Genomic DNA, 26,808 nt, shown 5'->3' with positions numbered 1-26,808 from the left:
CACTGTGGTTCAGTGTCTGAAGTCTTAATTGTGTCTTTTACCTAATTATTAATGTCCTGTATAATGTTCCTTAAGCAAGCTCTACAAAGTCTTACACCACTGAAAAAAAAGCTCTGGCCACATTAAGTCAGTCATTAAGGTCCTAATAGTGATAAATACATTTTTTGTAAAGTAGTATAGAGTTTTAATGAAGTTCAGTCTGCAGAAACAGAGAAGTTGCTTGAGGCATTAAATGTAATCCATCACAACAAAATCATATCGGATTTTTTTTGTTTATTTGTCTCCATTCACAGCAGGGTCCTATACAGATTTGTAATCTGTAATTAAGAGCAAAGTACATTTGCAATATTTATGTTATAGGCCAATGTCAACAATAACACCATTGTGTGAGCTGTAAAAAGGACCAAAGATAACTTTAAGTTTCTTATACAAATTCATGTTATTTATTTACTTTTTTATATTAAACTTTTAACTTTGTTTAACCACATGCATTTGTTCAACTGGAGTCAAATTCTACATAATCAGCAAAATTTGGATCTTATGCTCAATAAGACAGAAGGGTCTGGTTTGTTTGTGAAAAATGATCAAATATGACACCTACTCATAAGATACTCAAGCAAGTTACTAGTTACTGTAGCATCGTGTAGCCTATTACAGTATGGCTAACTAAAAGGAAAAAATAGGGCATCACATAATTTTTTGCAATTTCTGCCAAGTACACTTCAGAAGAAGAAAAATACTCCAATGTACTCTCTCTGTAAATGCATCAGTCACAAAAAAGTGGCATTGTTTTCAATCTGGCATTGTGAATTGTCAAACACAAGGAAGATAGATGAACAACTAAAAGAAGTAAAGTCTATGAATCCATGAAAACTACAGCAACAAAAATAGCCACAGACCGAAAGAAATCTTCTAAATCTAACATGATATTGTGGACAGAACATTTCTCCACATTTCAATGTCCAAGTGCTAGTGTGAACATATGTAGAACATGGCATATTGGTCAATATTATTGCACTCAATTTAATATTATTATATTTGCCTGAGAACTGAGCCTAGGGCCTGGAAATAGAACATATTTAAGACACATTTTGCTTTCACAGTATTTAGGAACAGGATGAAAGTTGTTTGACAGGTGATATTAAAAACTGGTGCAGCCACATAGACAATCGTCCAAATCTTCCAACTTTTAATTAAAATACTTTGATCACTTGTGTTGAAAGTTACACTTTAGTCATGCAGCAAAAACAAAGATTAGTCTGCATTCATCAGGAAGTCATCAGCATCTCTGAGAGAGGCTGTTTCAGTTCTGTTACTTTATGAAAACCAGACTGAATATTTGGAAAATGTTCCAAAAGTCTTGGAATGAACTGCTTTGAAAAAAGAGAGAGGTTTAATACAGAGGGTTTAGATATTACTCACAGATTTACAGTAAGAAGAAAAACTGTGCGATCCCTTTGGATTTACCTGTGTTAATTGTTCAGAATTTGATCCCATCTCCATCAAAGTCACACATTCTAGACAAACACAAGGCTCTTAGGCTGACAACGCACAAATAGGTATAATCTTTCACGTCTCCACTGAACTGAACACACCCATCAAACATTCACAGTGCTGGTAGAAAAAGAAAGTGAACCCTGTGATTTAATAACAGGTCGAACTCCTTTGGCATCAATCAAGCTCTCAGTAGCTGCTGATCAGATTGTTCCTACACAGCTGCTTCGGCTCAAACACATTCTCACATCTGATGTGTGAGCGGCTCTCTTCAGGTCAGTCCACAGCATCTCTGCTGGATTAATGTCTGGACTCTGGCTGAGCTGTTTTTGAAAGGTGGATTTTCTTTGTCTGAAAACGTTCTTTGATGTTTTGGGTCATTGTCCTGCTGCATGGTGTCGAGCTTTCCAGGCCCAGAGGCATGCAGCAAAACTCCAAATCATGATGCTCCCTCCACATACTTCACCTTTCACATGATGTTTTCATGTTGGTATGCAGAGGCGTCTTTACACCATCCATAGTGTTGCATGTTCTCCCTGAATTATTCAACTTTGGTTTCATCATTCCACAAAAGACTTTCCCAGCAGTGTTGTAGAGTCTCAATGTGTCTTTGGCAAACTTCAGGCACACTGATATTTTCTTTGAGCTGTGGTTTTAAACGCAGTGTGCATGAAAACCATACTCCATAGAACCATGATTTGTTTCTTTAGCTATTAGTCTGGGCTTTACTGTCACCTCACTGAGAACTCTTTGTTGTGCCTTTAGAGTTATCTGGACAGAACTACAACATCTCCATTTAAGGACAAATTGTCTGACTGTGGACTGATGAATATCTTAAGTCTTTGAGATGGCCCTGTAACCCTTCCAGCATTATACAAATCAACTGTTTTTGATCCTTTAAGTCTTCTAAAATCTTTTCTGTGAGGAATGGTTTGCATCAGCTGATGTTTGTGAATAGAAAACTTAAAAAAGTCTCCCCCAGAATTTCTATCTGGTTTCCTTGACTCCGAGTCTTCCAGGCGTGATAACCCCTAACACCAGTTAGTTTTCTGTAAGTTGAAGGTTTCACATACTTTTTCTAACCTACAATGAAATTGTTTGTTCTATAGTGTAATATGAAGGTCTAACCAAATAATTTTAAGACAGATCTACATATAAATGTAGATATTTCCAAAGGGTTCACTTTGTCTCACCACTGTAGCCTACATGATGGCATTTACTATATGTCCCTCCTTTAAATGAAAACTGTTGTATCTGCACATGTATTTTTAGATGGAATTAGTCCTCTGATATGAATTATGCTCTAAACTGCGACCATTATTTGACCTCCTGAAAGCTGCACGGGAGCTTAGACAGCAGTGCACAGACTACAAAATATAAATGTGGCTACTGCACATGCTGTGCAAAAATGTTGCGGGTTACATCTACAGGGAACGCTGCTTGTGACCAATTTTCTCATTACCTGGCGTAGCACAATTACAAAGCTGAGTGCTCTAGCTGATACTGCTCCATAAAACCTATTGAAGGTCCTTTGTGGTTTTTCGAACATAAAGTGCGTCTGCATAAACAGATGCCAGTTTTAAAGCGAAAACATCTGCACATCTTAAACTTGCTGGATCTCTTTCAAATTACCTGATGGCTCTGGGAGTAGCATGGGCTTCAGAAACTAATGTTTTTTAATAACATCCAAATGGCCTGTCCTTTACTGGCTGGGTTCAAATGCTGTCCTGTCCCAGCTGAGCGGATGTGGACAAGGTCAGGTGGTTTTCACTGCTGCGCAACACATGCATGCACCTTAATGGTTGCTCTGAGGATAGTGTTAGCCTATTAGCTTGCATACTACTCCTCTTGCTCACATCCTAATTCAAAACACTTGCATAGGGGGTCAAAAAAGAAACTCTAATATTGAAATGATTAAATGTGAAATGCGTTGTGGCTCGCAAAATACTTCCAAACACTGCACGGCACTCTGTTGTTGTGTTTAGTGACACAAGACTTGCATTAACAAAGTGATCTAATCGCTCGCTGCTTCGCCCATGTTTACATGCATCTCTGCTCGCTAATCGGATATGAGGTTTCTTCAGAGTTCAGGCCCTGATCGCTTCATTAGTGTGAAGCTGCTCTTCCTCCAGAGCACACAGCACTAATACCGTCTCCCTTCAGACACAGCACTGCAGCCCAGAGTGGCCTCCCGAGGAAGCAGCACCATTAAATATTAATGCCATGTGTTCAGAGGGTTTTTATTTCAAACAGCGGGTTTGTCAGCATCTTATGTAGTGTTCCTCAAGATTAAGTCCATGTGGAAAATGGGGGTCCTGAAGCTTTATGTAGCTTTGTGCTTTCAGAATAATTTAGGCCTGTTTTTCTAATGGTCTTTCTGTGTTAATATTGCCCTCATATTCAATGTGATTTTCTTAAGTAAATGGAGCATTTTTAAGTGCCCGAGAGTACTGCTTTCTCTACCTTGCTGTGCAGTGTAGCTGTCACAAGGTGAAGAATGTTTGGGTGCATTTAAGTTGACGTCATTTCAAATATTTGATGCACGTGTTTCTCATAAGCCTCTTTTGCAGTTACACCCATGATGCCGAGCATTGTTAGAGCAAAATAGGATGACGTCTACACAAACAACATTCAGCTCCTCCAAACTATGACATTGGATGAAGAAATTACAAAGTACCTAATTAAGTTCATCCCCTTTAGTTTTATTGCTTCACTATTACACTACATCTGTGAATGCAGCAGGACATGTCTCAATTTATTAAAAAAAAAAAAAAAAAAAAAAAAGAATCTGTCAAGAAATTTGTCATCTGTCCTAATTTTTTGTCATTTGTTCTATTGTCCTAGTTTACATGCCAATTTCACAATTACCCCCTCAAATGAACCTGACCTCACTCTCATATAGCGAAGTGGTGTGTGTGAGCATCATCCTCAATTAGGTCAGGGGCGTTAATAGTACAGTGGAAAACGAACACTCCCCACAACATCCTTCAGGAATTGCGCTTGACACTACTGACTCTCTTGAATCTATATTTGGGCCATGCGTGTGGATGTGTGTCACCCAAGACTACCCGCCTAATCTCCGCCACAGAAACTAAAGTGAGTTGTGTGCCCATGGGCGGAGATCGTCAAGGCACAAAGGGAGCTCCCAGCAGGCACTGCAAAAACCAGGCCCTGGGCAGGTTTTTATGATACCTTTCAATCAGCAGATGATTCCCAGCTGAAATGACAGGTGATTTGACTCAGCCTCCAATTAATGACCTCATTTTAACAATTAAGAGCAGAGGAGGAAGGGGAAAGCCCCGCGAAAAGACAGCGAACAGAGCCGGGGGCGAGTTTTGATGCCTTGATAGTACAAGGCGCTGGCTATCTCACCATGTCGAACGTGACTGAAGCCTGTTCTTCCGGCTCAGGTAACCGCTCCCTGCTTTAACCAGGTGGCATCCAGCAGGGAGAGCACACTCCAGTGAGGAGCAGTGGCCTAGGGATGTAGAGGAGGGGGTGAGGGAGGAGGAGGAAGGAGCAGCTAGGATAGGGCGAAGGGGTGACAGGAGGGTGGCAAGGGGATGATGGAGTGCATCAAGCTGTGTGTGCCCCCCCTTCCAGCCTCTCTTGCCCACACCCCCCACAGCATAGAGGAAATTAAAGAGCTGTGTAGCAGGAGGAGAAGAGGGGAGGAGGGTGGTGATTTAGAGCGTGGCGCAGGGGGATGGGGACCCGGCGCATTGGAGTTAATTACTGAATAATGAGGAACAATTTATTGTGTTCTTGTTAGAGACATCAAAATGCTGCTGGATACTGCCTATAGAGACGAGCATGCCTCTCTCACTCCTTGTGCATCGGTTAAAATGTGGTGTTTAACTCCAACCCATTAACATTTCCCCCCGCCTTGCTTTGCCTTACCTTATGAAGTGGGGGTGTTGTGGGTCTTCTGGGCTGATGAGGGGACTTATCACAGTGCCCTACAATACTTACACTTTCCTCCAGGCCTTCTGCTTTATACTAAAACGTAATGAGAGCTGCATTGACTGAAGATCAGTCTCTTCTTGGTTTCAAGTCCTGAGCTCATGTCCAAGCTTGATCTCACACATAGGCATAAAAATATGCTCCTGGTTTGTAGAGTATCAGATGCAAATTAGCTAATCAAGCTAACTTTAGCTCTATGAGTTGGGTGATGCTGATGCATTTGAAAAACACAACTAGTTGGGGTAACGTTAAGCTGGGATGTTCAAGTGTGAACTTCCTTTGAACCAAAATAGCAGGATAGAGCTAACGTCAGCCTCTAATTTAGTTATTTCCATCGCTTCATATTGCTTTTTTCATTTAACCTGCGACCCATTAAGTTTGTTAGTGTGTTTACATTTATACGCATTCTTTAGCCCCCATTTTAATGTAGCCTACCTATCAAGTTGGCCTAACATATTGGCACAAACTACAGTTGCTACTAACATCATGAGGTTGTTTAGATGTATTTGTTTGCATACATACAACGATATAATTAATTTTTTATCATTACTGTTTTGCTCTCAAGGAAATGTATCAACATGGCAACAATCATCATGGGAAGATCAATGCAATCCGGTATAATCCATATGTCTACATTTGATCAGAGCTCATTTTTAAATGTATTTCTTAACTTAGTGCTTGTAATCTCTCATCTCAGTCCAATCCTCTCTGTCCAGATGTTCCTTCAGACATGTTTGAGCTAACTCCACTTGACTGTACTTGCTTCTTTCATTGTAGGAAATCGTGTTCATTTCAGGCCATTAAAAAATTGATATATTGCATAAATTATATTAGATGTTACAATATCATCCATATCTAAACAAATAAACAGAGCCACATGACTGACATTGGCCTATTATTGAGTTCCCCGACTGGATTTGAGGTAAATTCAGTTTCAGTTGGACTTGGATTGAGGTTTTCTCACTTCTCAAACAAGACTCTTTAGACTCTCTATTATACTGATACTCACTGATAGTTGTGTCCGGTTAATTTTGTTCAGCGATGAATGGACAGATGCTGTGGAAGCAGTTATTCCATTTTTCACCATCTCAAAGCTGTAAGTCATCTAACTGCAATGTCATTCTTACTCTACAGACACAGTGTAGCCCCCTGAGCCTAATATCACAACAGTTATGAAATCCACATTTACAGACCATTCATGCAAGGTTTTAAACCTTGTTACTTACTTAAATATGCTTCCTCGTTGCAGGAATTTCCTGCCAATGATTCTCTCCTTGTCACTGTCAACATGACACTTCCTCTATGATGTTTACTGTGTTCCTTGTAAAAGACTGCTTGAGTATAACTTCATTTATTTGGTGGGAAAGTGAAGAAAGGAGCACTGAATGCAACTTGACTTTATTCTCCACCACAGAAGACCAACTCTCTCCTTTCTCAACAGCAAAGTGTCAGACTTGCTATCAGTCCTTAGCAGAGTGTGAAGTATCCCAACTCTTTGATGTGTTAAATATGAAATCTGACCACAGAACAAAGCAGCTGTCAGCAACAAGCACGTGTCAAAAGCAATCCACGCCAATTATTATTGAGTCCCTGTCATGCATGCATCTGCTTTGCAGGCGCTGAGGTGTGTTACAGTATCGCAGTGCTAACAAAGACTTCAGACAGTCTTCAAAAATAAACATCACAGGCCTCAGTCGTCTTCATCAAACGACTGCTGATGATTGTCTGCAAATACGCTCCAAGATGCACCTTTTGTCCAGGCTGCTTTTGACATGAAGTCAAATGATTTGCCTGCAACGTGGCCAGAAGTGTTGGGCCCATAGCATTGTATTGTGACCTAGAGAATACGACTTTAACTTTGTCAGAGGTTCTCCACATTAACAGCAACACAATCACTGGATCACAAATCACACACTGTAAGTTATGAGAGTTACATGCTGTGTCTCTCATGACATTGAGGGAGAAAGCGAGAAGGTGCTTGCTGAGTGTGTAGCCATGCTGTGTTGCCCAAATAGATACGTTCCATCTGAGAGTGATGCAGGCTTCGGAATGATCCCGCTAGACAGATGAGTGCTACTTGAATGTTAATGAGGGCTCCTTTAGACACGCATAAATTAAATGATTAGATGTCTGCAATCATGCAAGGTCCTTAGGTGTCCCCTATTTATGGCATTTGAAATGTAGCTGCCTTTATTTACGACATGTCTCCCCTGCACAGGCTTCGCCACCTGAGCAGCCTAACGCTTTCAAAAGACGAGTTTTTTAATGACCTGCAAATGAATCACTCTGGCAGGATCGTAAGAGAAGCGGAGCCCTCCCCCTTTTTAAAAACAAAAAGGGAAATTGTGCTATCCACTGAAAAAGCTTGCAGTTGTCTGGAATAAAAGTGTCGCTACAGGAAATGAGCGATGCAGTAAAACATATTTGTTTCAGAGATGCTGCTTACCGAAAGACACACTGTTGAGCCTCTGAGAGGGCCTCTGGAGGATGGTGCAGTCTCTAAATGCAGTCACCTAACAATGAATCTTCTCCCTCCTTGGTTCACACGCTTTTCATTGTCGTTTTCTAGTTGCAACAACAGCTATTTTCATCTTCATGATTGCATTAATTACAGCATAACTCATGTCTCTTGGCTCCAGTGGTGTTTTCCCCATAGAAAACAGCATGTCAAGGTTTCAACAAAGGAAGGGAACAGTACATATACTCAGTTGGCACTTCATTAATCAACATAAGAAATCAGCATGGCTTGACACTTATCTAGCTCTGACTGAATCTACTACTGGAGTTGTATTGTGTCTTCTTTTAATAAAGTCACTTCTGTCTATTCTTTAGGTTTTAATGAGATTTAGACTGCGTTCTCATTAATGAAATAAGCAAAGAGATGCAGCCACATACATGCCAGCATGCAGACATAAAGCCTTATGATGGACAGGCAGTAAGTGACTGCTTTTCTATTGAATCATTGGGCACATTTTAAAGACGTCTCAAGGTCCCAAGAAGACCCTTAGGTGCACAGGCAGCAGTAATAAGAAGCACCTATTTTACAGTCATCCACTCTCAAGCCAAAGTGAGGGCTTTTTTTGTGTTTTTGTGGTGATAGAGAGCGAGAGGGGGAAGAGAGAAATTTCTCTTAAGATTCTTGCTTTTTCCCCCTCTATTTATTAGGGTAATGAATTTCCGACTGCAGTGCCAGTTCCACTGAGCCTGCTTCTCGGCCTAATTCTCTGTAACATTTCCTCATTGCCGCTGGGGAACATTATATGAAGGCAGGACTTACAATACCATCAATATGCCCAAGACGACAATCGGACGTCTCATAGATATTAATGGAAGTGCAAATTAAATCAAAGTTGGAGTGCAGCTATCGGGGCTATGATCAATGCCTTTTGCACAGTCAGATTTAATATGGGGTTTGTAATTTGAGTATCCAAACAAAATGTGCATCTTAATGGGAAAGATGAAAGTAATCCCACATGGGGAGGAAATAATACATTAGCTGCATTGTAATTAGAGAACTCAGAGTGCAATGTTTCCCCAGCTTGGTATTAATGTTGAATAAAAGCCTGATACATTTACAATGTGGATACAGGATGTGGACATTTGAATTGTTTTTTAGATACCTCTTGAGATGCCATAGGAGGTATCCTTGACAAAAACAATCATAATCATACTCAGTAAATACATTCTTATCAAAGGTGTGTCATGTAAAGCGAAAAACATTTAAAAACAACAACAACACTGCTGCTTATCAGTCTAGTTTTGTGATTGATAAAGCAACAGGAACACATCTGTGTTATTGCAGTCATGGCAAACAATGAAAGAAAAGCACATCAGGTATGTTATGATGTGATGATTATTTATTTGATTTGATTACAAAAGAAATCCTATGTTTTCATGCCAAAAAATTAAATGGGAACAAAACAAAAGCATGTGAAATGATTTGGGTAAAAAAAAAAGAAAGAAAGTTCTTTATAAACCCTGATTGTGCAAGTCGCCTCACAAGCATTCAAATAGAACACAATTTAATAATGCAGCTTTACAAAGCCTTTGCACTTTTAATTATTGGCAGTCCTCAGTGCACACAGCAGCCAGTTAAAGTGACCCTGTGTAAAGTCAGCAGGTAGCACAAGAAGAGCAAACAGCAAAACAGCTTTTCAATGAATAACACATGAGATATCAAACACTGGTAGACAATGATCCAGTGCCTTCATCCAGTCAAGTGTGACACAGAACCAACCACATGAGGAGAAAAGGGTCTCATCAAACTTGATGCAACATCTCATGACCAAGATGAAACACCAGTCAATAGCGGGTCTTAGAGTGCTTTAGTCACAGGAAATTAACTTAAATAATCATTTTTGAGTTGATGATTTGTGTCTTAAAAGAACAATAATGAAATTTCATGATATATGCACATTTGATTTCTCTTTGCATAATTTCCTGGTTATGACATCTGTTTGCTAAATATTAAGCTAGCTGCAAGCAGCTGTTTAGTTTATTTTTGCACAACTGGAAGTAGGCTAAAACTGTTAAACTGGCACTGTTAGGACAAAATAAAATGCCTGTCAGCATATACATATAAAAAAGTGTAAGAAATAAGCTAGATATAAGCTAACCCGCTGCTGGTAGTAGCTTGGATGTTCTTGTCTCATCTAGTTAACATGAATATTTTGACCATGGAACTATTTATAAATGAAATAAAGCATCTGATGTAAAACAAACAAACAAAAAATCTCCATGCAGAGGACAGTCAGAGCATATTGTTTTTGGGTGATCTGTCTGTATTCATATATTTTTGTGGACATGATATCTCACTACCCCAAATGGATCTTGTTCAAATTGGGCACAAACATTCACTGGGACTGACGGATGGATGGGTGAACTTGGTAGATTTCAGGGGTCAAAGGTCAAAGGCGTAGCGACCTCAAACACAATTTTGGCCTCATGAACATGATATTTCCATAATGGTTTCAGAGTATTTCTCCAAATTTGATAAAGGTTAAATTGGTTAAAGGTCAGAGGTCAATGTCTCAATGACTCAATGACTTCAGTGGGAACTCAAATGAATCCCTCTATGACATAAATGTCCACATCCTTGGACTCAAGGATGAACTAGTTAGACTTGATCATTAGGTCACATTGATCTCAGAAAGCAATAGTACAGTTATTACTCAAGACTTACCACAGCACTTGGCACCTGTAAGGAGATAATTCTAGTTTTTGAATGTATTGATAAAACAAGAACCATTGAGCTGATTTCTGAAATATCAGTCCACAGATTGTGACAACTACAATGTATGCAGGAGCTGCTGCATTTGTCTAATCTTTTCTAGCTTCTGTCTTTGTACACTTTCCTAATATACGTATAAGCTTTAAGGCAATGGCTGACAGCTAAGGTAAGGTTTCACATACATTTTAAATAACCAAGTGTTTTGGCTGCAATACAGATCAGAATTTCCCATCAGGTAATTAGTCAAATTAAATCATCTTAGGTCATTAAGTTTGAAGTTCACGTAGCACTACCAGCTCTTATTAGAAGATAAATGTTGACATTTTCCTTTTGCTGTTGCGTAGTCCTACCTCTGATGATAGCATCGGGAGGCTCAACTCAATTCATGAGGGATAACATTTCATCTTCAAACACCTCTCTGAGTGGGTATGTAACAGGACGCTGTAATCCATCAATGAAAGTGTATTGATATTGTCAAATGTTAATATGTCATCCATAAACCCTTGGGCATACTTGTCACCAGGACACAGTCCGCTCAGAAACACACATTGCCTGACGGTGTTGTTCGGCATTGACCCAGGTCCTCCTCTGAACGGCTGCCGCTGTAAAACGTTGCCTGCCGTGACTGAGTCAAGCATTAATCAAAGCTGATTTGAAGAAGGTGCAAGTGCCTTTTCCTGCTGGAGAACTGTTTAGCACAACAGCGCCATGTACAACAGGGTCCCTCTCTTCAGTGTAATGCTAGCAAAAGGAGGTCATAAATAATGGATTCAAGATCACTTACACGTCATGAAGCAGGCTATGGCATTCGAGGAGATATCACATTTTGCTGCTCAAATTATAGATTTAGCTCTTTTGACTGCAATTGTAAAGGAAAACAAGACCAATTCAAGAGGTCTTCGAAAGAGTTTAATATGTGCAAAACATGACGGCAACACAACAGTTTACACACTGCATCTAAATGATGGCAGTGAATAACTGGAAACACAGGGACTTTGAGCAAAAACGGTTTTGGTTTACTTACGCTTGACAACTTTTTAGCATTCCTGCTGATAGACTTGTGGACAAGATAATCACTCAAACTGTCAAAACTAACCACAGTGTGTCCAAATTTCACCTTTATCCCTCTTGGAAAAATAACAATGAAAAACACAAGATGTTAACTGAAATCCTATTTGTCTTGAGTAAAGATTTGGTCTGTTGATGCTGGTGTCTATTGCACTTTATCAACCAGTGTTGGAGATTCATATTTGCACTTCATTTTCTCTAAACTTTAAGAACAATTCCAATCTGCTCTTGATGGATTTAATTATATTTTTGTAATGCATTTGAAATGTAACTGTCCACTATCAAACCGCATTTAATTGAAAATATAAGTATTTATTCAGCATTTCTCTGTCTCACATGTTGAGCTGTTTGCATACTAGAATTGGAGAGGTGTTCTTATTTTATCATAATCTCCCCACATACACATACTGTAAGGCAGAGTTCACTGTTATTACCTTTAGATGATAGCAAATAATGTGATAACCTCTTGCTGTAACTTTGTGTCCTTGTGTCAGTGCTGAAGCTGCCTGTCTTTATACTGCCCCTCAGTGGCAAGACAGGGGAAATTGCCTTTAAAAAAATAAAAAATAAACACGAGTTGCCTTCTGAACAATTCTACAAAATCTTGCATGCACACATTGTGCCAAACTTTGATATTTCAACATAAAAATATGAGGATAACAATCCCAATAATTCCTAATGTGCCAATACAGTTGGAGATAAATAGCAGAGAGCAGAGGAGATGATCAGATCTCACTCCATATCTTAATGGGATCCTCTCACACGCCGTCCCCCATTAATGACCAATCCCCCAATTATGTAAATCAGAAAACGGTCACTAACAGTGAGAAATTGGAGTTGCTCACATAAACACCAACAGTGTCACATTGCAGAGTGCTAATTGGCCACTACTTTTCACATAATTGCAGTGACTGGGGTTACGTCCTCAGCTCACCTCTCGATTAAGTATTGTTTTTCAGCACACAAACAGTTAATGGAGCAATTAAGACGGCACTCACAAGTACCACTTGTAGGGACCATTTGGCAAGAAAGAGCTGCAGAGAGGTGGACTGGGATGCTGTAATCCTACATATGGTACACAAGAGTCAACGGGGAGTGGTAAGTCAAGCTGCAGACAGTGCACAATACTCCTCAGTGCTATCTTGTGCTCATCACTGAACCAGTCACTGTATTATCTGCACTTTCTCTGACATTTAAGGCAAATAAACAGGGCTCTTCTGGTGCCATTGTGCACTATATAACATAAAGAAAAAATCAGACATACATTCTGTCATGCACTGTACTCACGCCTCCACTTTGTTTATTACAACTGTCATTTCTTCACCATCCTCTACACACTTTGAAAAACACTTGTAAGAAATGCACTACAAAAGAGAAGCTACAAAAACTCAACTGAAATTGTGACAAAACTATTTGGACGGGTTTGGAAGAAAAGTTACAATCAAGTCAGCAAATTTACAGTGTGACAAGAAGATTGGTGGCTGTTGTACTGCTTTTATTACTTAACAAGAAACATTTACATTTTTTTGACTGCTGACCAAAAGTTAATACTCTGAATGTGTCAAAGGGAGATAATGTGAATGCCACCTATTTCTGAGACTAATCCCAGGAGAGTGAAGAGGAAAAAAAAAGTTTTCATCTCTTCATCTACCCTCTTCTACCACAGACTTTGCCCACCCTCTATGACTAAGTTATGCCCTGTCATGTAGTCGGAGGCGTCAGATGCCAAGTAGACCACTGCAGCTTGCAGGTCTGTCACTTGAGCCAGTCTACCAGCAGGGATATCTGACAGCCAGCGCTGCACCAGAGGCCTCAGACTCTCAGAGTGGATGAGAGGGGTGTCAACAATCCCCCTAAAAAGAGAGACAGAGAAAGTGTGAGAGAAAGAGGAAAGAAAAAAAAAGAAAAGAAAAAACACGCATACAATGAAATCAGAAGGCATCACAGTTCAGAGCCAGGAGTGACAGCGTTGTTTCAGAGCCACCACTTTGGTGACAAAAATAAACCCAATTATCCTTTGAAGAAAGGGCATGGCATGGCATCTCTGATATTTACTGTGGGACTGGTGGCACCTTAATGACTGGCACATCTCAGGAAGAGCCCACGGGTATGAGGTCTGTCTGGCATAATTTGCTCATAGCCTTTGGTTAACTACTTATTATATGCAACTCCCTCATAATCTTGATTGAAATGTGCTTGAACTCCTTGCAGAGCTGATACTGAAGCTGACACGGTGTTCGGGTTGAATAGTAAGTAAACAGGTGTGCTGCTTTTCTTCTCGTGCATGGCTGCTTTGTCGTCCAACAGCTCCGTGTCACAACAAATGCAGTTCCTTCCACCTCCTCCAGTGAAATATCACAGAGCTTACATTTGAATAAATATGTCAACACGCCCGCTTTTGCCTAATATGAGACGACTTCTGACTTTCTACATAATCAATGTGACAGTGACTAAAAGCCGCAAGGTCTGAATCATTGTTCGATGTATCCCGGCGCCTTGATATGGAATTCCAACATTTGGCTAAATTAGCACTTCCAAGGAGCGTGTGACACCTTGGTTAACATATTCCACCTCAATTATATTTCTCTTCAGCTGCCCTGTTATCTGGAACCTTTCCTGGCAATCAGAGGTACTGTTTTCCCTCAGCCAATTTTCTAGATAATGCAGCTTATCACCGCTGCGGCTAAAGTTGCCAATGGAATCAGGCTCCAGTCAACCTCGTGAGCGCTAATTGTGTCCCTTTTTTATGCATATTTACCGACTGTCACTTCAAAGAAATCAGCAGCCCATTGAGACACCCAGTTAGCGAGGGGAGAGAGAATTGCTTCTTTGCAAATTAAAATTAGCAAACAAGCTGCCGATAAATAAGGCTGAGCGCGGCGCGTGTGAGGGCTTTGTTCTGGGGCTGTGACTGGGCCTGGCTCGCCCGGTGCCACCGGACGGATTTGCTCAGGGATGGCTGGGGCTAAGGGATGCTCCACTTAACACATACACACACACACTCACCCTTGTACACACACACACAAACGTACACGTACACATACAGCCTTTCCTGTGTTCTCCTCTTTTCTTCCCACTGCTCAGCTTCACAGACAAATAGATACAAACAAGGCGCTATTGTTGCAGCGACACTTGGAGTGAGGTTGCAAATTTGATTCCCTAATTGAATAGAACAATTAGAGCAAGTGTTTGGTTGATTCATCCCTCAAGACGTCATCTAATTAAGCACTGATGCATTGTTTGAGGACTTAAATTAGTGCATCATTCTCAAATGGGGCTCTTCATATGAAAGCAAACACACTAATCACCACTTCCTTTTGCAGCTCAATCCCTTCACCACACTCAACAAGGTGGACCACTAAAGAGAAGAAGGCCAAGAATAGACAGCACTTACGGTGAGATGCAGTTGACACGCACTCCTCTGTCAATCCATTCGGTGCCAAGGGTCTGCGTTAGTTTGACCACTCCAGCCTTGGATGTGTTGTAGGAAAGCTGCTTCTGGGGATGGGGAACTGCAGGGGAGAACACAAAGCATCAGTTGCCCTAAATGGATAAAAATATGCAGCGATTCATAAAGCTAACATTCATTGCATCATCTATAATGGTATGTACTTTTCCCAGGTAATCATTAAAGTGTTTTGTTTCATTTTTTAGAATAATAACAGCTCCTCTCTAAAAGGTGACTAACAACCTATACATTTTACTATTTTACTGTATATTGCAGCCCCTGCAGTTTCTTGCCGACACTACATAAAAGCTCTTCCATTAGCTGCTGGTGGGACTCTGCGGAGAAAGCCATGTAAAATTAATTGCTTATACTGTCCAGTTATGCTCTGTCCTCAGCAACAAAGGCAGGGAGCCATTTGTTTGCCTTGACCATCACAGATGCTGCACACTGCATGGGATTGCCGGGACAGGGGCTCATTTTCTGCTGGTTGATTAATCATCACAAGGAAGGCTCCAAGTTACATACAACTTTAGTAGTTAACCTCATCACCTGCCGATGTGACTGCCAAATGGCTTCAGTGTGAGACCGGGATGATAAATACTGGCCAGCTGCAAAGAGGCAGGGACCGGTCCTGGGGAGAAAAGGCCGGAGCATCCTGCACACTTTGCTGGGATAAAAGAGGAGGGAAATGTGCAGGACGAGGGGGGTAGAAGGTGGAAAGTACTGAGGAAATAAGATGTAAAGGGAAGGACAACAGCATCATAGCTGAGAGTGTGGTTGAGTGGGATTTTGCAGAGTGTGGTGAGATAGCGGAAGAAGGTGAGGTTGGGCTGGGCTGGGCAGGGCTGGATAAGGGTAGGTTAGGACCTCAGAGGAGCAGGCGAGGAGGAGCAGAGCCCAGGGCTTACACGCAGATTGAAGGTGAAATCCGACTTATCAGGACAGGAAACACAGCTCAAAATGCCTAACAGCACTAATCCTCACTCAAGACCTGATGATACGGCCCCCAAATACCATTCAGAAAATGCCTTCATCCTTTAAATAAACCTGCATTGATGTTTTCGCCGTCTTAAAGAGCAGTAATCCCCAGAGAAGGAAAAAGGAGGTAGAAGGAGAGCATTCTCCAAAGCCCTCTTTAACATTCACCCTGCTACTTATTGCCCATTTCAAGTGGAAGAAAACATGCTCTTTATCAGGCACGCCTCTAAGTTTGGAATTCTTCTGAGCAGATAAGGAGTTCAAATAATGCACTCTTTTCCCATAAATGACGCTAATGTGCATTAGCATGCAGCAAAGATCTGCAGGTGTGTGTGTGTGAATCACAAATCCCTCGGTAAGGTCATCATGCACTGACCATATCAACTTCAATATTTCCTGTCTGGGTGTCATTCAGAAGAAAAAAAAGGTGCTTGATGTGCGTGTGTGTGGAGTGGGTGTTAGTGGGCACACACACATTCTATTCAGCAGATGGACAAAAAGCTGTCATTGTGCATTTTAATTGGGCATTTACTGCTGCTTTTTGGGCTTCCACTTGGCTTGAACAGGTCCCATCTGATTACACATTATGACAATATTACAACAGATGTCCAGACCAATAAAGTAAATTCCTGAAGGACTGTACGTAATGTGAGTAATTGATCATTTTTTTTATGCCGGCCTCTATTTACCAGCATGCTCCTGTTTTACAGATTGCCCCCACAGTCGGGACTGGGGCCCATATGGCACAGCGGTTTACTGGCGATTTGACTATACTGCTGATGAAGTGTTGCCGTTCCTCTGGAGGAACCTGTTGGAGGAGGAATATTACACCGGTGCAGTGAATTACAAGGCTTTTACTAGGCTCTCACTAGACTCTAAAAGTGTCTTCCGCTGTTCAAACAAGGCCGCTGGCACAGGCTGAGGTTTTGCCTTTGCACAGGAACCCTCCCTTCCCAAGTTGGACCTCAGGTTGCCTTCCACATCCTCCAGACAGCTCCGCAGAGAGGGGATGTTTATTATGATGCAAAACCGCCTCAGCGAGACGCAATCACAACACTTTGTATTTCCTGCTGTGCTTACTGTATGCAGGGGTGGATGCATCTCTATAGAACAGTTTAACTAGGGTAAAAGTTGCAAAGAGAAAAGCTGCCTAATCCTGTTTTAAATGTGCAGGTTCACATCAAGTTTGCTCACAAACATGGAAACTGTAAGACGCACTGAAAGCCGATTCTCTTCCTTGTTTCTGCTTCGCAAAAGCAACGATCCTAAGTCAGATATGACGACTTTCTGTCTGATGATAAAAACTATTTAATGTGATGTATACTCCCACACATAGCTGTACAGCACAAATGTATTTAACTCTCTTACTTCCTCCCCCTCCTCCTCTCAGCCCGACTCTCCACGCCAAATGGAGAGATTAAAAGCAGACATGGAGGGGCTCCAGAGAGAGAGAGTGGGGGAATAGAATCATCACTCACCTATTAGACTGGCCATGGAGGCTGTGTTGATAATCTTGCCGTATCCTTGCTTCAACATCACTCGACCTGCTGCCTAAGGCGAGGATTCAGGGAAAAGAGCCACATTAAACATCTTATTATGGCACTGATATGCTACACACAAGCACAAGAGTACAGATCAACAGAAAAACATGTAGTTTATCCTTGGAGACACTCATCGTTGGTTAAACAACATTTGGTGCACGTTAGTAGATTTTAAAGCTGCGCATAAAAGGTGGTGCGGCCTACATATACACTAGATAGCCCACTAGATAGTTTGGTACTAAATTTAGCTACGGTGCAAGTAAAGCTGGTTGGACCATCAGTAATTAGGTCATACTCTATAACTAGTCTTGACAGAGATCGTCTACTGAAGCAATATGTCATCAAGAGTCAATTTAGTTCTCTCAATATATTCATTCTTATGAGCAATGATGGTGATAGAAATATTTCTAATTGGTAAAAGAAATCCTAGTTTTTATTGTTAGGAAATTTTACACCAATGAAGATTATTTTAGAAAGATTTTGGTTTCAACCCTGCAGCTCTAGATTGTGGCTTTCAGTCATTGTACCTGCTTTACAATGTGTCAGTGTGAACACTGATTGTTGCCTTGAAATGTTTGACATAAAATTATGAGTATGTGTCATGAGAAAAGCTATTTACCAACCAACGGGTGTCTGTGGAGTAGTCACAAAGCTGAAAACAGGGCTCTTTATGCTAGTGTTGAAAGTTGCTGCTGTGGAGATTTGTGCTTTTCACAGAAACAATGTAGATACTGGTGTTATAGTAGGAAAAAAATGTTCCTCCTTTTTTTCCAACAACTGTTAAGTATGTGTTAAGTACTTTCTAGTTAAAAAGTTGATATGATCTGTGAAAAAAATGTCTTTATCAAATATTTATTAAGTGTTTGTTTCTGTCTCTGGTGTTGTTTTATTTCTGTTAAACACAATCATTCCAGTTTCACAAATGTGAATAAAAGACACCTTGAGATTAAATCAGCTCATACAGGATTTTAGCCTAGTATCTCATTTTCAAGTTTTATGACACTCAAAGGCTTTTTAGAGCTTGTCTTCCTCTGTCTTTTATTTAAAAAACAAATAGGTTTGGGGTGAAAAATAAAATTCTTTGTAGATAGTATTTCACAGTGAGAGCATAGAGAAAAAATCCTATGAGATCATTAATTCCTTGTTAACATGAATGAAACTTAAACCTTAATTGAATTTCTACATTGCCTAAGTATTTTCATTGCATCACACTTAAAGAAACACTGTGACACACACACACACACAGCATTTCCATCCCGTGATACACACCTGGCAACACATGAAAGTCCCCCTCAGGTTGACATTAAAGGTTTGGTCCCACTCCTCTAAACTGGTGTCTTCACTGGCTGAGTTCATGTTGATGCCGGCGTTGTTACAAGCGATGTGGATGGCTCCCCATTTGGAGACGATGCTGTCAGTCATCCTCTGGACATCTTCTGACTTGCTAATGTCAGCTGTGATTGAAAGGGCATTGATACCTGCAAAAGATTGTGCAAAAAAGAAGTGTGGAAAAAGTACGAGTGTGTGAAAACCATGTATATGCTATATGTTTAGTAATTCATGAAATTAATTCTATTTATCATCTGGTTCATTAAATAAATAAAAAACGATACAAGCATTATCAAATAAAATAAAATACAATGTAATTTTAAAAATACTATAAAATTCCTCTCTTTTTAATGTAAAGAACATTTCATTTTTTAGGAAAGTGCAGGGGGACAAAAAAAACCACACACAGGATTTGGATAACCTGTACTATGCTGCCATCTGCTGGCTACAAGCCATACTGAACACAGCGACAGTCAATGACATGCGGCACAAATGTGTTTCAAAGTACTCATGTAAGTACATGTGCTGGTGTTCTACCCAGTAAAGCTGCTGTGCCTAGAGGGTCTTTGATCAATGTGACATGTAATGTTTCAGACACTGCAGACTGACCTGTTTCACCCGTTGTAATGCTTTGACTCTTTTCACAGGTGTTTCATTTTGCCTGAGGACTCCCAAGAAGTACAGTTCGTTTCTACCTCTTTCATCCTTCCTTTAGTTACTGTCTGCCACGTGTTCCTTTAAGGTTATTGCTGCATCTCAAGAGCAATTTAATGAACTCTACTCATCTATGACAACTTAATATGTCTGAAGGGACCTATTTCACAATCCGTATTCCGGTCTTCAGTTTGTGCATTATAGGAGAAAGATAGAGCAAACCTAGCACATGATAAGTATTTTCACATTTCTATTACTTATAATGTTATTTGAAACCATGATCAGCATTTTTATAATGTCTCATGTTTTACATAGAATGACTGATCAATAAAATAATTGGAGAGACTGATCGTGATTGTTTACTGCATCACAACAGTTTTTCTTTAAATCAGCAAAATAAGAGAGAGGTGTATTCAAACAAGTACAGCTGTTTGGAGGTAAAATGAAAATAAACACCAGAGCCTGGTGTATTGAGAGTTAAGGATTTGACCAGCTACCCTGCAAACTTTTTTTGGTTGCAAACCTGCCGTTTTCTTTTTGTGTAAACACCAAATTCACCTTTGTTTTAATTATACTACTAACATGTTAGATTTCAAACTGATATTTGCAGCTCAGGCTGATATTTAAGTGACTCTTTGATATAATTCACACGTTTGCGTAAATACTCCACAGGTCACCCACCAAAACAATTTTTTCCACAATTTAGAGACGTACACCCGCTCACATACAGTACTACCATATGTCAGTGGAAAATTACAATCGATACATCATATTATACTGATATAGGCTGGTCATTTAACATAAAGACTTTCTCTTAAATACTGAATGCCACTGCTGCTTCCTGATGAAGTTTAAAAGCTAAAAATGCCACTATAAATTATTAATTGTATTGCTTTCAGCAATCCAAGCATAGTCCAATTTGTGCCTGACAAAAAATATATTCATATTTTAGAGAACATAATGAATATTTTCATCATTAATCGTTTATTTTTTCACCAATCAACAACCCATCCCTGGATTTTCTGCAGTGTACATTAATGGATATAACAGCAATATCACAACTATACATGTTGTGTTCACGTGCCATACCTTTGAGTAAGAGCTCTTTTGTGACTGCTTCTGCTTTAACTTCGTCTACGTCGACCACAGCCACCTTTGCTCCCGCCTCCCCCAGGGCATGAGCGAATGCTCGGCCTATCCCCTGACCAGCACCCGTCACGTAGGCCACCTTTCCATCAAGACGCATTCGATCGAGGATGGGTCGCCCCTGGACTCCACGGAAAACCTCATCATCTGTCACTTTACTCTGACAAACAGAAACAAGACAAGCAGATAAAATCAGTGAGAATGATGCTATAACAAAGTCAAACTCATCGTTGTCAGTACTGGCTGAACAGAGGGTTATCCAAACAGTACCTGTGTCCTTGAGCACTCGGATGCCACAGAGACCCGGCAGATAACACTGATGCCATCTCTGAGGGGGATAATGACCTTTAAACAAGATAGGCATCGTTTACATAAAAAAGATAATACCTGAATAAACACATACAAGTATGTAAAGGTCTGAAATTTACCTGCTCCACCCGTGGGTCATTGGACACAAACTGGTTGAATTCTCGAAGCGCCAGCCCATTGCTATCTGTGGTGTCTTTGAGATAAACCTTAGCTTTGAACAGTGAGTTATCTATACACATGACCCCTCGTAGTTTCAGCAGATTATTGTCCAGGATAAAATTGTAGTAGTTGATGTAATTGTTCTTGTCAGCATCAATGAAGACCATGTCAAACTGCTCGCCTGCAGCAGCCAGTTCCTGGAAGGGACAGATAGCTATTAGAAAACCTGTCACGTGGCCCACAGTGACTCCAAAAAGAAGAGTCTGTGCTGCTGCCTACGACACGCAATAACTAAGGCTGTAAATGTTAAAGTGATAAATGCTGCATGAACTATTGGTTTGTAAAACAGCCTTAACATCCTTTTAATCTTCAAATAGGTCTCTGAAAACACTCAGATCCTCTTTTTCAGCAATGCTTATAGTTTCTGTGCTTACTTTAAGGGTGTCCATGGCAGAGCCGGTTTTAATCGTTATCTTCTTGCCGTGCGGAGACTTGTCAAAGATGGGCTGAGAAAACTCTTTCAGGTATGGCTCTAACTCGCAAGCAATTAGACAACCATCATCAGGAAGCCCCTCGGCCATGGACAGAGCTCCGTAACCAGTGAACATCCCGATCTCTAGGACCCTCTTGGCTTGACTCATGCGAACCAGCATCTTCAGGGTCTGGCCTGCCAAAAACACACAAGAGAGCATGTATCATATGATAAATCAATGAATATAACAACAGTGAGCAGTGTGTGTATAAATGTCTAACCTTCAACATGTCCAGTGATGCACTCCTTGGGAAGCCGGAACATAGTTTTACCCTCCTTGTGAACCTTGTCCCAGTCATGCGAAACAGTTTTTCTACAAATAACAATAAGGAGGAAGAATAACCTCATTATTCTTACTTTGAACTTTGGATGATTAATGGATTCAAATATAGCACATACTCATAAAGCTCGGTCAGCGGTTCACTTTCCGGTGTGGTCATGTTCTCCAGGTAGTCATCAAGGCCGCTGGCTATGTCCAGAGCCCTCTCCAGGTGACCCTTTAACTCTTCTGGGACATTACTACTTGATCCAGCTATCTTACTGGCCTTTGACAGGAGATCCACGAGGACCTCCACTGGGGTGTCAGGAACTGGTGGAATAACACTGAGTCATTTTTCCTTTTTTGATCATCAAGTAACGTTAGATAGTGTTTATTGACAAGTAAGCCCTGAAAAATCAACAGTTCACAATCTCAAAAGGAAGCTGGAGTGGAGACACTGATAGAGTCGAGCTGGCCCAGTTCCCAACAGCCGTTGCTGTAGCAACCAAGGTTATAAAGATATGATGGACTGAGTGTCTGGTCAGCGGAGTAAACAGTCATAATACTGGAGCACTTCAGGGTCACAGGCAGCAACCTTCCCATGGGAGGTTGGTATTGTATAAAATATACAATGTGACTGTACAGGCTCTGTGAAGAATCTATATGTACAATTCAGGATTTAAAAAGCAAGGGAGAAATAAAACTGTCAAAACTTGGTGGCATACACAGTGTTAACTCGCACTGCTCATCTTTATTCACCCCGACCAAGCTTCAATAAATGCTTCAGTACAGCACAACTAACCAGCTTGAGAGATGTCAGGGCTGCAGTAATAAATGATGACTAAGTATGTTCATTGCTTGGTGATATGCAGGTTCTTTTCTTGATGGTATTATTTTTTTGGTCAATACAATGACAACTTTTCAAGTTTTCAATATCTCCATATGTGTCCATACAAAAAAACAAAATCAATTAAAGCCACAAAATGCAAAGAGCTTGAACTGAGTTGCTTTTTCTTTCAATTGTGCATTATTAAACTACTGTAGTAAGTGACTGAAATACTTGTTTAGTAGTGTTTTATGCTATGTTATATATTTCTGAAACAGTACTTTTTAGAGTGACATTTATTTGACAGCTAGTGGTTATTTTACAGATTTAAAACATATAATGAGCGCAGAAATATCAGTTAACGAGTAGAAAGCAGTGTCGAGCTGGGTCCCATATTGTGTTTTGGGTCAATCCTACATCAAAACAGGTGAGCCATCAAGTCTGGTCCACATCATCATCTTTATTTTGGTGGCCTAGATCTGGAATATTTCCTAACAAGAATGATAGGGCACTACACAGGCCACGATTTTGATTGAATATGTCTTCAATCATTATTAATGTGCTGAGACATGGTGGCTCATTTTAAGGCACAGGGACCTGTTTCATTAACAACAGAAGACCATGGAACTTTCTGCTTACTGTTTAATAGCCTCCAGTAAAACGTGCATAAAGGAAACATGCGTCTGTCCAGCATAAGTTGATCACTATGAAGCAGTCATAACCACATGCTCTCCTCCTACATACTTGCACTTGGCTTTGAGGAGGCCCGTGTGCAGTCTCTGGCACCATGTGATTTCCTCACACCCATGGCACACTGAGTTATTTTTCCGTTGGGTCCACGCTCTGCTCATGTTTTGGGAATTTCAACCTGCACTGTAATTATTGTCCCCATTCCTCACAGCTGCAGGTGTGGCATGTGAGTGGAGTGTTAAGATTTATGTTGTCCAATCAGAGTAGGTTTGGAACAAGAGCAGACCACAGTGCTGTTATTTTATCTAACCAAAAGCATTATTATTAAAACATTTGGAATTTAACAAAATGTTTTTTATTATAGGTTTTGTTTTTGGGAGCTATATGTCACAAACTCCACCTGAAACCATTTTTGATTTTGCTTCAATTTTTTTTTTTGCTTCTTATGTCAAGGTTGTGAGCAAAGATGTTTTCATGTGGAATAATTTCAATGACAGTTTGATGCCCATTGATTTAAATTGTTTTTTTTTTAAATACATTTTCGATTCGACAGTATAGTTTTTTTTGTTTGTTTGTTTTTGTTTAAGATTTCCACTCCCATTTATCATCTCATTGCTGTGCAGGTTTATTTAATATTCTTCCTGAATGACCAATTCAGTGGTATCTACAACTCTGGGTTTAGAACCAATATATCAAACAATCTAAATGTAAATGAAGCAGCTTAAACTAACTTTACCCAAACCAGCTAGAACAGTAACTTTACACACTGATGCATGAATAATCTTTCCAGACATTTCTTTATAATTAAAGTGCATGTTGTTGTATGTATGTAGGCTACTTTTACAATACGTTTTTGACTGCACTTGCTTGAATACTACACATACCACACATATAGTGGGGTAGTAATATGAACCACCCTACTTTACACATAATAGCCTACTTACATGTAACAAAGATATTGTGCAGCATGAAAACGTTTCCCTGCGACCATGACTACACAACATGCGTCAGAGAGGCGATAGACAGTAGCCAATCTTAAGATAGACAATATCTGCTCTAAACAAGGCGCAGATACACGCTGGACCACGGTGCTGTTTGTTCCTCTAAATTCTACTGTACGGTGTTTTCTCTACCCCCAGACACAACCAAACAATTGAGTAACTATCTTACCTTTCTCGGTAGGCATGGTTTGTGTTAATGGGCGTGACGGACTCCGGCAGCTGTCAGCTTCGGTGAGTGTGAAGAGTTTTTTACGTGGTCGTGGAGTTCCGGTTATATCACAGCAACTATGCAAATTGTTAAGTGAGGGGAGTGACTGTGTTGGTGGGTTACACAACCTTACAAACCACTTACCAAACTCACTGTGGCACGTGTGTGTGATGTGGTTAGTTCAATGCTACAGAGTGACACAGCTCACACACACATAGCTACTATAAACGGGGTTTCCTGGTTCAAGGTGCAGCTGTTCGGTGGGGTGGGGTGGGGTGGCGTCAGAGGGGTAGGTTGGGGGGCATCAGAGTGAAATTTGGGTGTGGGTGTTTGGTGTTTCATAAAGGTTCAATTTCAGTGGAGTGTCTGGAATACACATTGTGCCTGGAAGGAGCAACGACAATAATTAGCTTCAGTTACATTGCACCTTTCTCTTCAACAAAGTTGCAAGGTGCTTGTGCACAAACATACAAAATAACAGAGAGGAGAAGAGAAAACAACAAACAAAACAACTCCAGTCAATAAAATGACTTGGTTTGGTATCTAAAACAGTAAGTTGCCACATACAGTAAAAGTCCAACAGAGAATGGAATAAAATGTAAAATACACAAACTAGCCTACTGTAGTCGCCTAAATGAATAAAGTGGCCTTATTAATTTATTAGAGTGTTAGTTAATCTGTTTATTTAAAGATGGGACCCACGACCCACAGAAAATACAACAACAGAAGAAATAGAAAAATCAAACAGCAATCCAGGGTAGATGGTGGGATCTGCAACTGGGTGATAATTGTTTTGGAACAACCTCTGTCACATTTGGTCAAACACGTGAAGGCCGTGTTCTGCAGTCTCACAGTCCTGGGTCGGGGCCTTCTTTTTTAATATAACATTTGACAGATTGTTGTATGTTACAGTAGCACAGTGGAGCACCACTTGAACTAAAAACAAACAAACATGTATTTTAGCTTAGCCAAGATCATTATGACTGTTCAGACTTATTAGGTTGTGTCTCATATTATGAAGTTGATCAGCTCAAGGGTGTCTGGAGAAGATAAAGAATAGATTATGAAAAAACAAACATTTTACAGCCTTGTTCTCCTTATAGTCTCATTATACTACGGGATAATGATGAGTGCTAAAACGTGGCTTGACTGTCATCAGCCAATCTTTTGACCTCTGGATGGATGGATGTATTAAGACCAGACCTTAAATTCATTTTAAAGGACAAACCCAGTGATACGTGAATTTTTTTCATTGTCAACAAATTCTGTCAAAAGATAAATATGTGTGTCTGTCTGTGTGTTAATGTGTATTAGTGTGTGAACTTAACCACACAATTACCTAAACTTGCAGCCAAAATAAATTAATGAATGCAAATTCATAATGTCATTTAAGTGTCATGTTTCCTCATGACTATAAGGATCTGGTTAAAACTGTCGCAAAATGGCAGTTGAGAATAAGAAAACAGGACAACAACAACAAGACAATGCAGAAACTGCAACTCAAAATACTTTTAAACAACAACAGCAACGTGTCAGTGCTCCAGTATAAGTGCAAGTAGTGGATCATACAGAGATGTCATAAAGTTGTGAAGTTACATGGGCATCAAAGTCTCTTTTTCCCAATTTGTGTAAAACACCTTTTCCTAATATATTACTGAAAATGACTAATTACCCAAAATACTAATATAGTTTCTAATAAGGAAATGATAAGATGTTATGTCACCTGTTTCTCTTTCATAACCATATTTTCGTTTAGTAATGTGGATTCCCCACATGCCCAGTTACACAAAAAATTGTATAAGGGTTACTACATGTGACAACATGCCACACTGAAAGACGATGCTCCACCCTTGTCTCAGGGACATCCTCTAAATTCTACATACAGTATAAAGACTTCTGAAAGTGACATTCATTCAAACTGTTAACTGTTTTTCCACACCTGTATCCGTAATCCTTAAGTTACCACAAAAAGA

The 26,808-nt window shown here is 40.2% G+C and overlaps 1 protein-coding gene across 1 annotated transcript; it reads right to left on the bottom strand.

The window, feature by feature from the left end:
* Window positions 1-13,412: 13,412 nt before the first annotated feature.
* Window positions 13,413-24,812, bottom strand: LOC310985649 (uncharacterized protein; the record flags this gene model as incomplete). Its single annotated transcript, XM_083971268.1, has 11 exons — window positions 13,413-13,608; window positions 15,150-15,267; window positions 17,660-17,732; window positions 18,992-19,200; window positions 20,795-21,011; window positions 21,122-21,196; window positions 21,280-21,516; window positions 21,754-21,986; window positions 22,073-22,164; window positions 22,251-22,425; window positions 24,797-24,812. The coding sequence occupies 11 exons, from the start codon at window positions 24,810-24,812 to the stop codon at window positions 13,413-13,415; spliced, it is 1,641 nt and encodes a 546-aa protein (XP_083827394.1).
* Window positions 24,813-26,808: the final 1,996 nt, after the last annotated feature.

The sequence above is a fragment of the Trachurus trachurus genome (assembly GCF_905171665.1).
Source record: "Trachurus trachurus genome assembly, chromosome: 5".
Taxonomy (NCBI): Eukaryota; Metazoa; Chordata; class Actinopteri; order Carangiformes; family Carangidae; genus Trachurus; species Trachurus trachurus.
The sequence above is the reverse complement of the archived record's forward strand: the minus strand, read 5'-3'. Positions and strand labels throughout refer to the sequence as shown.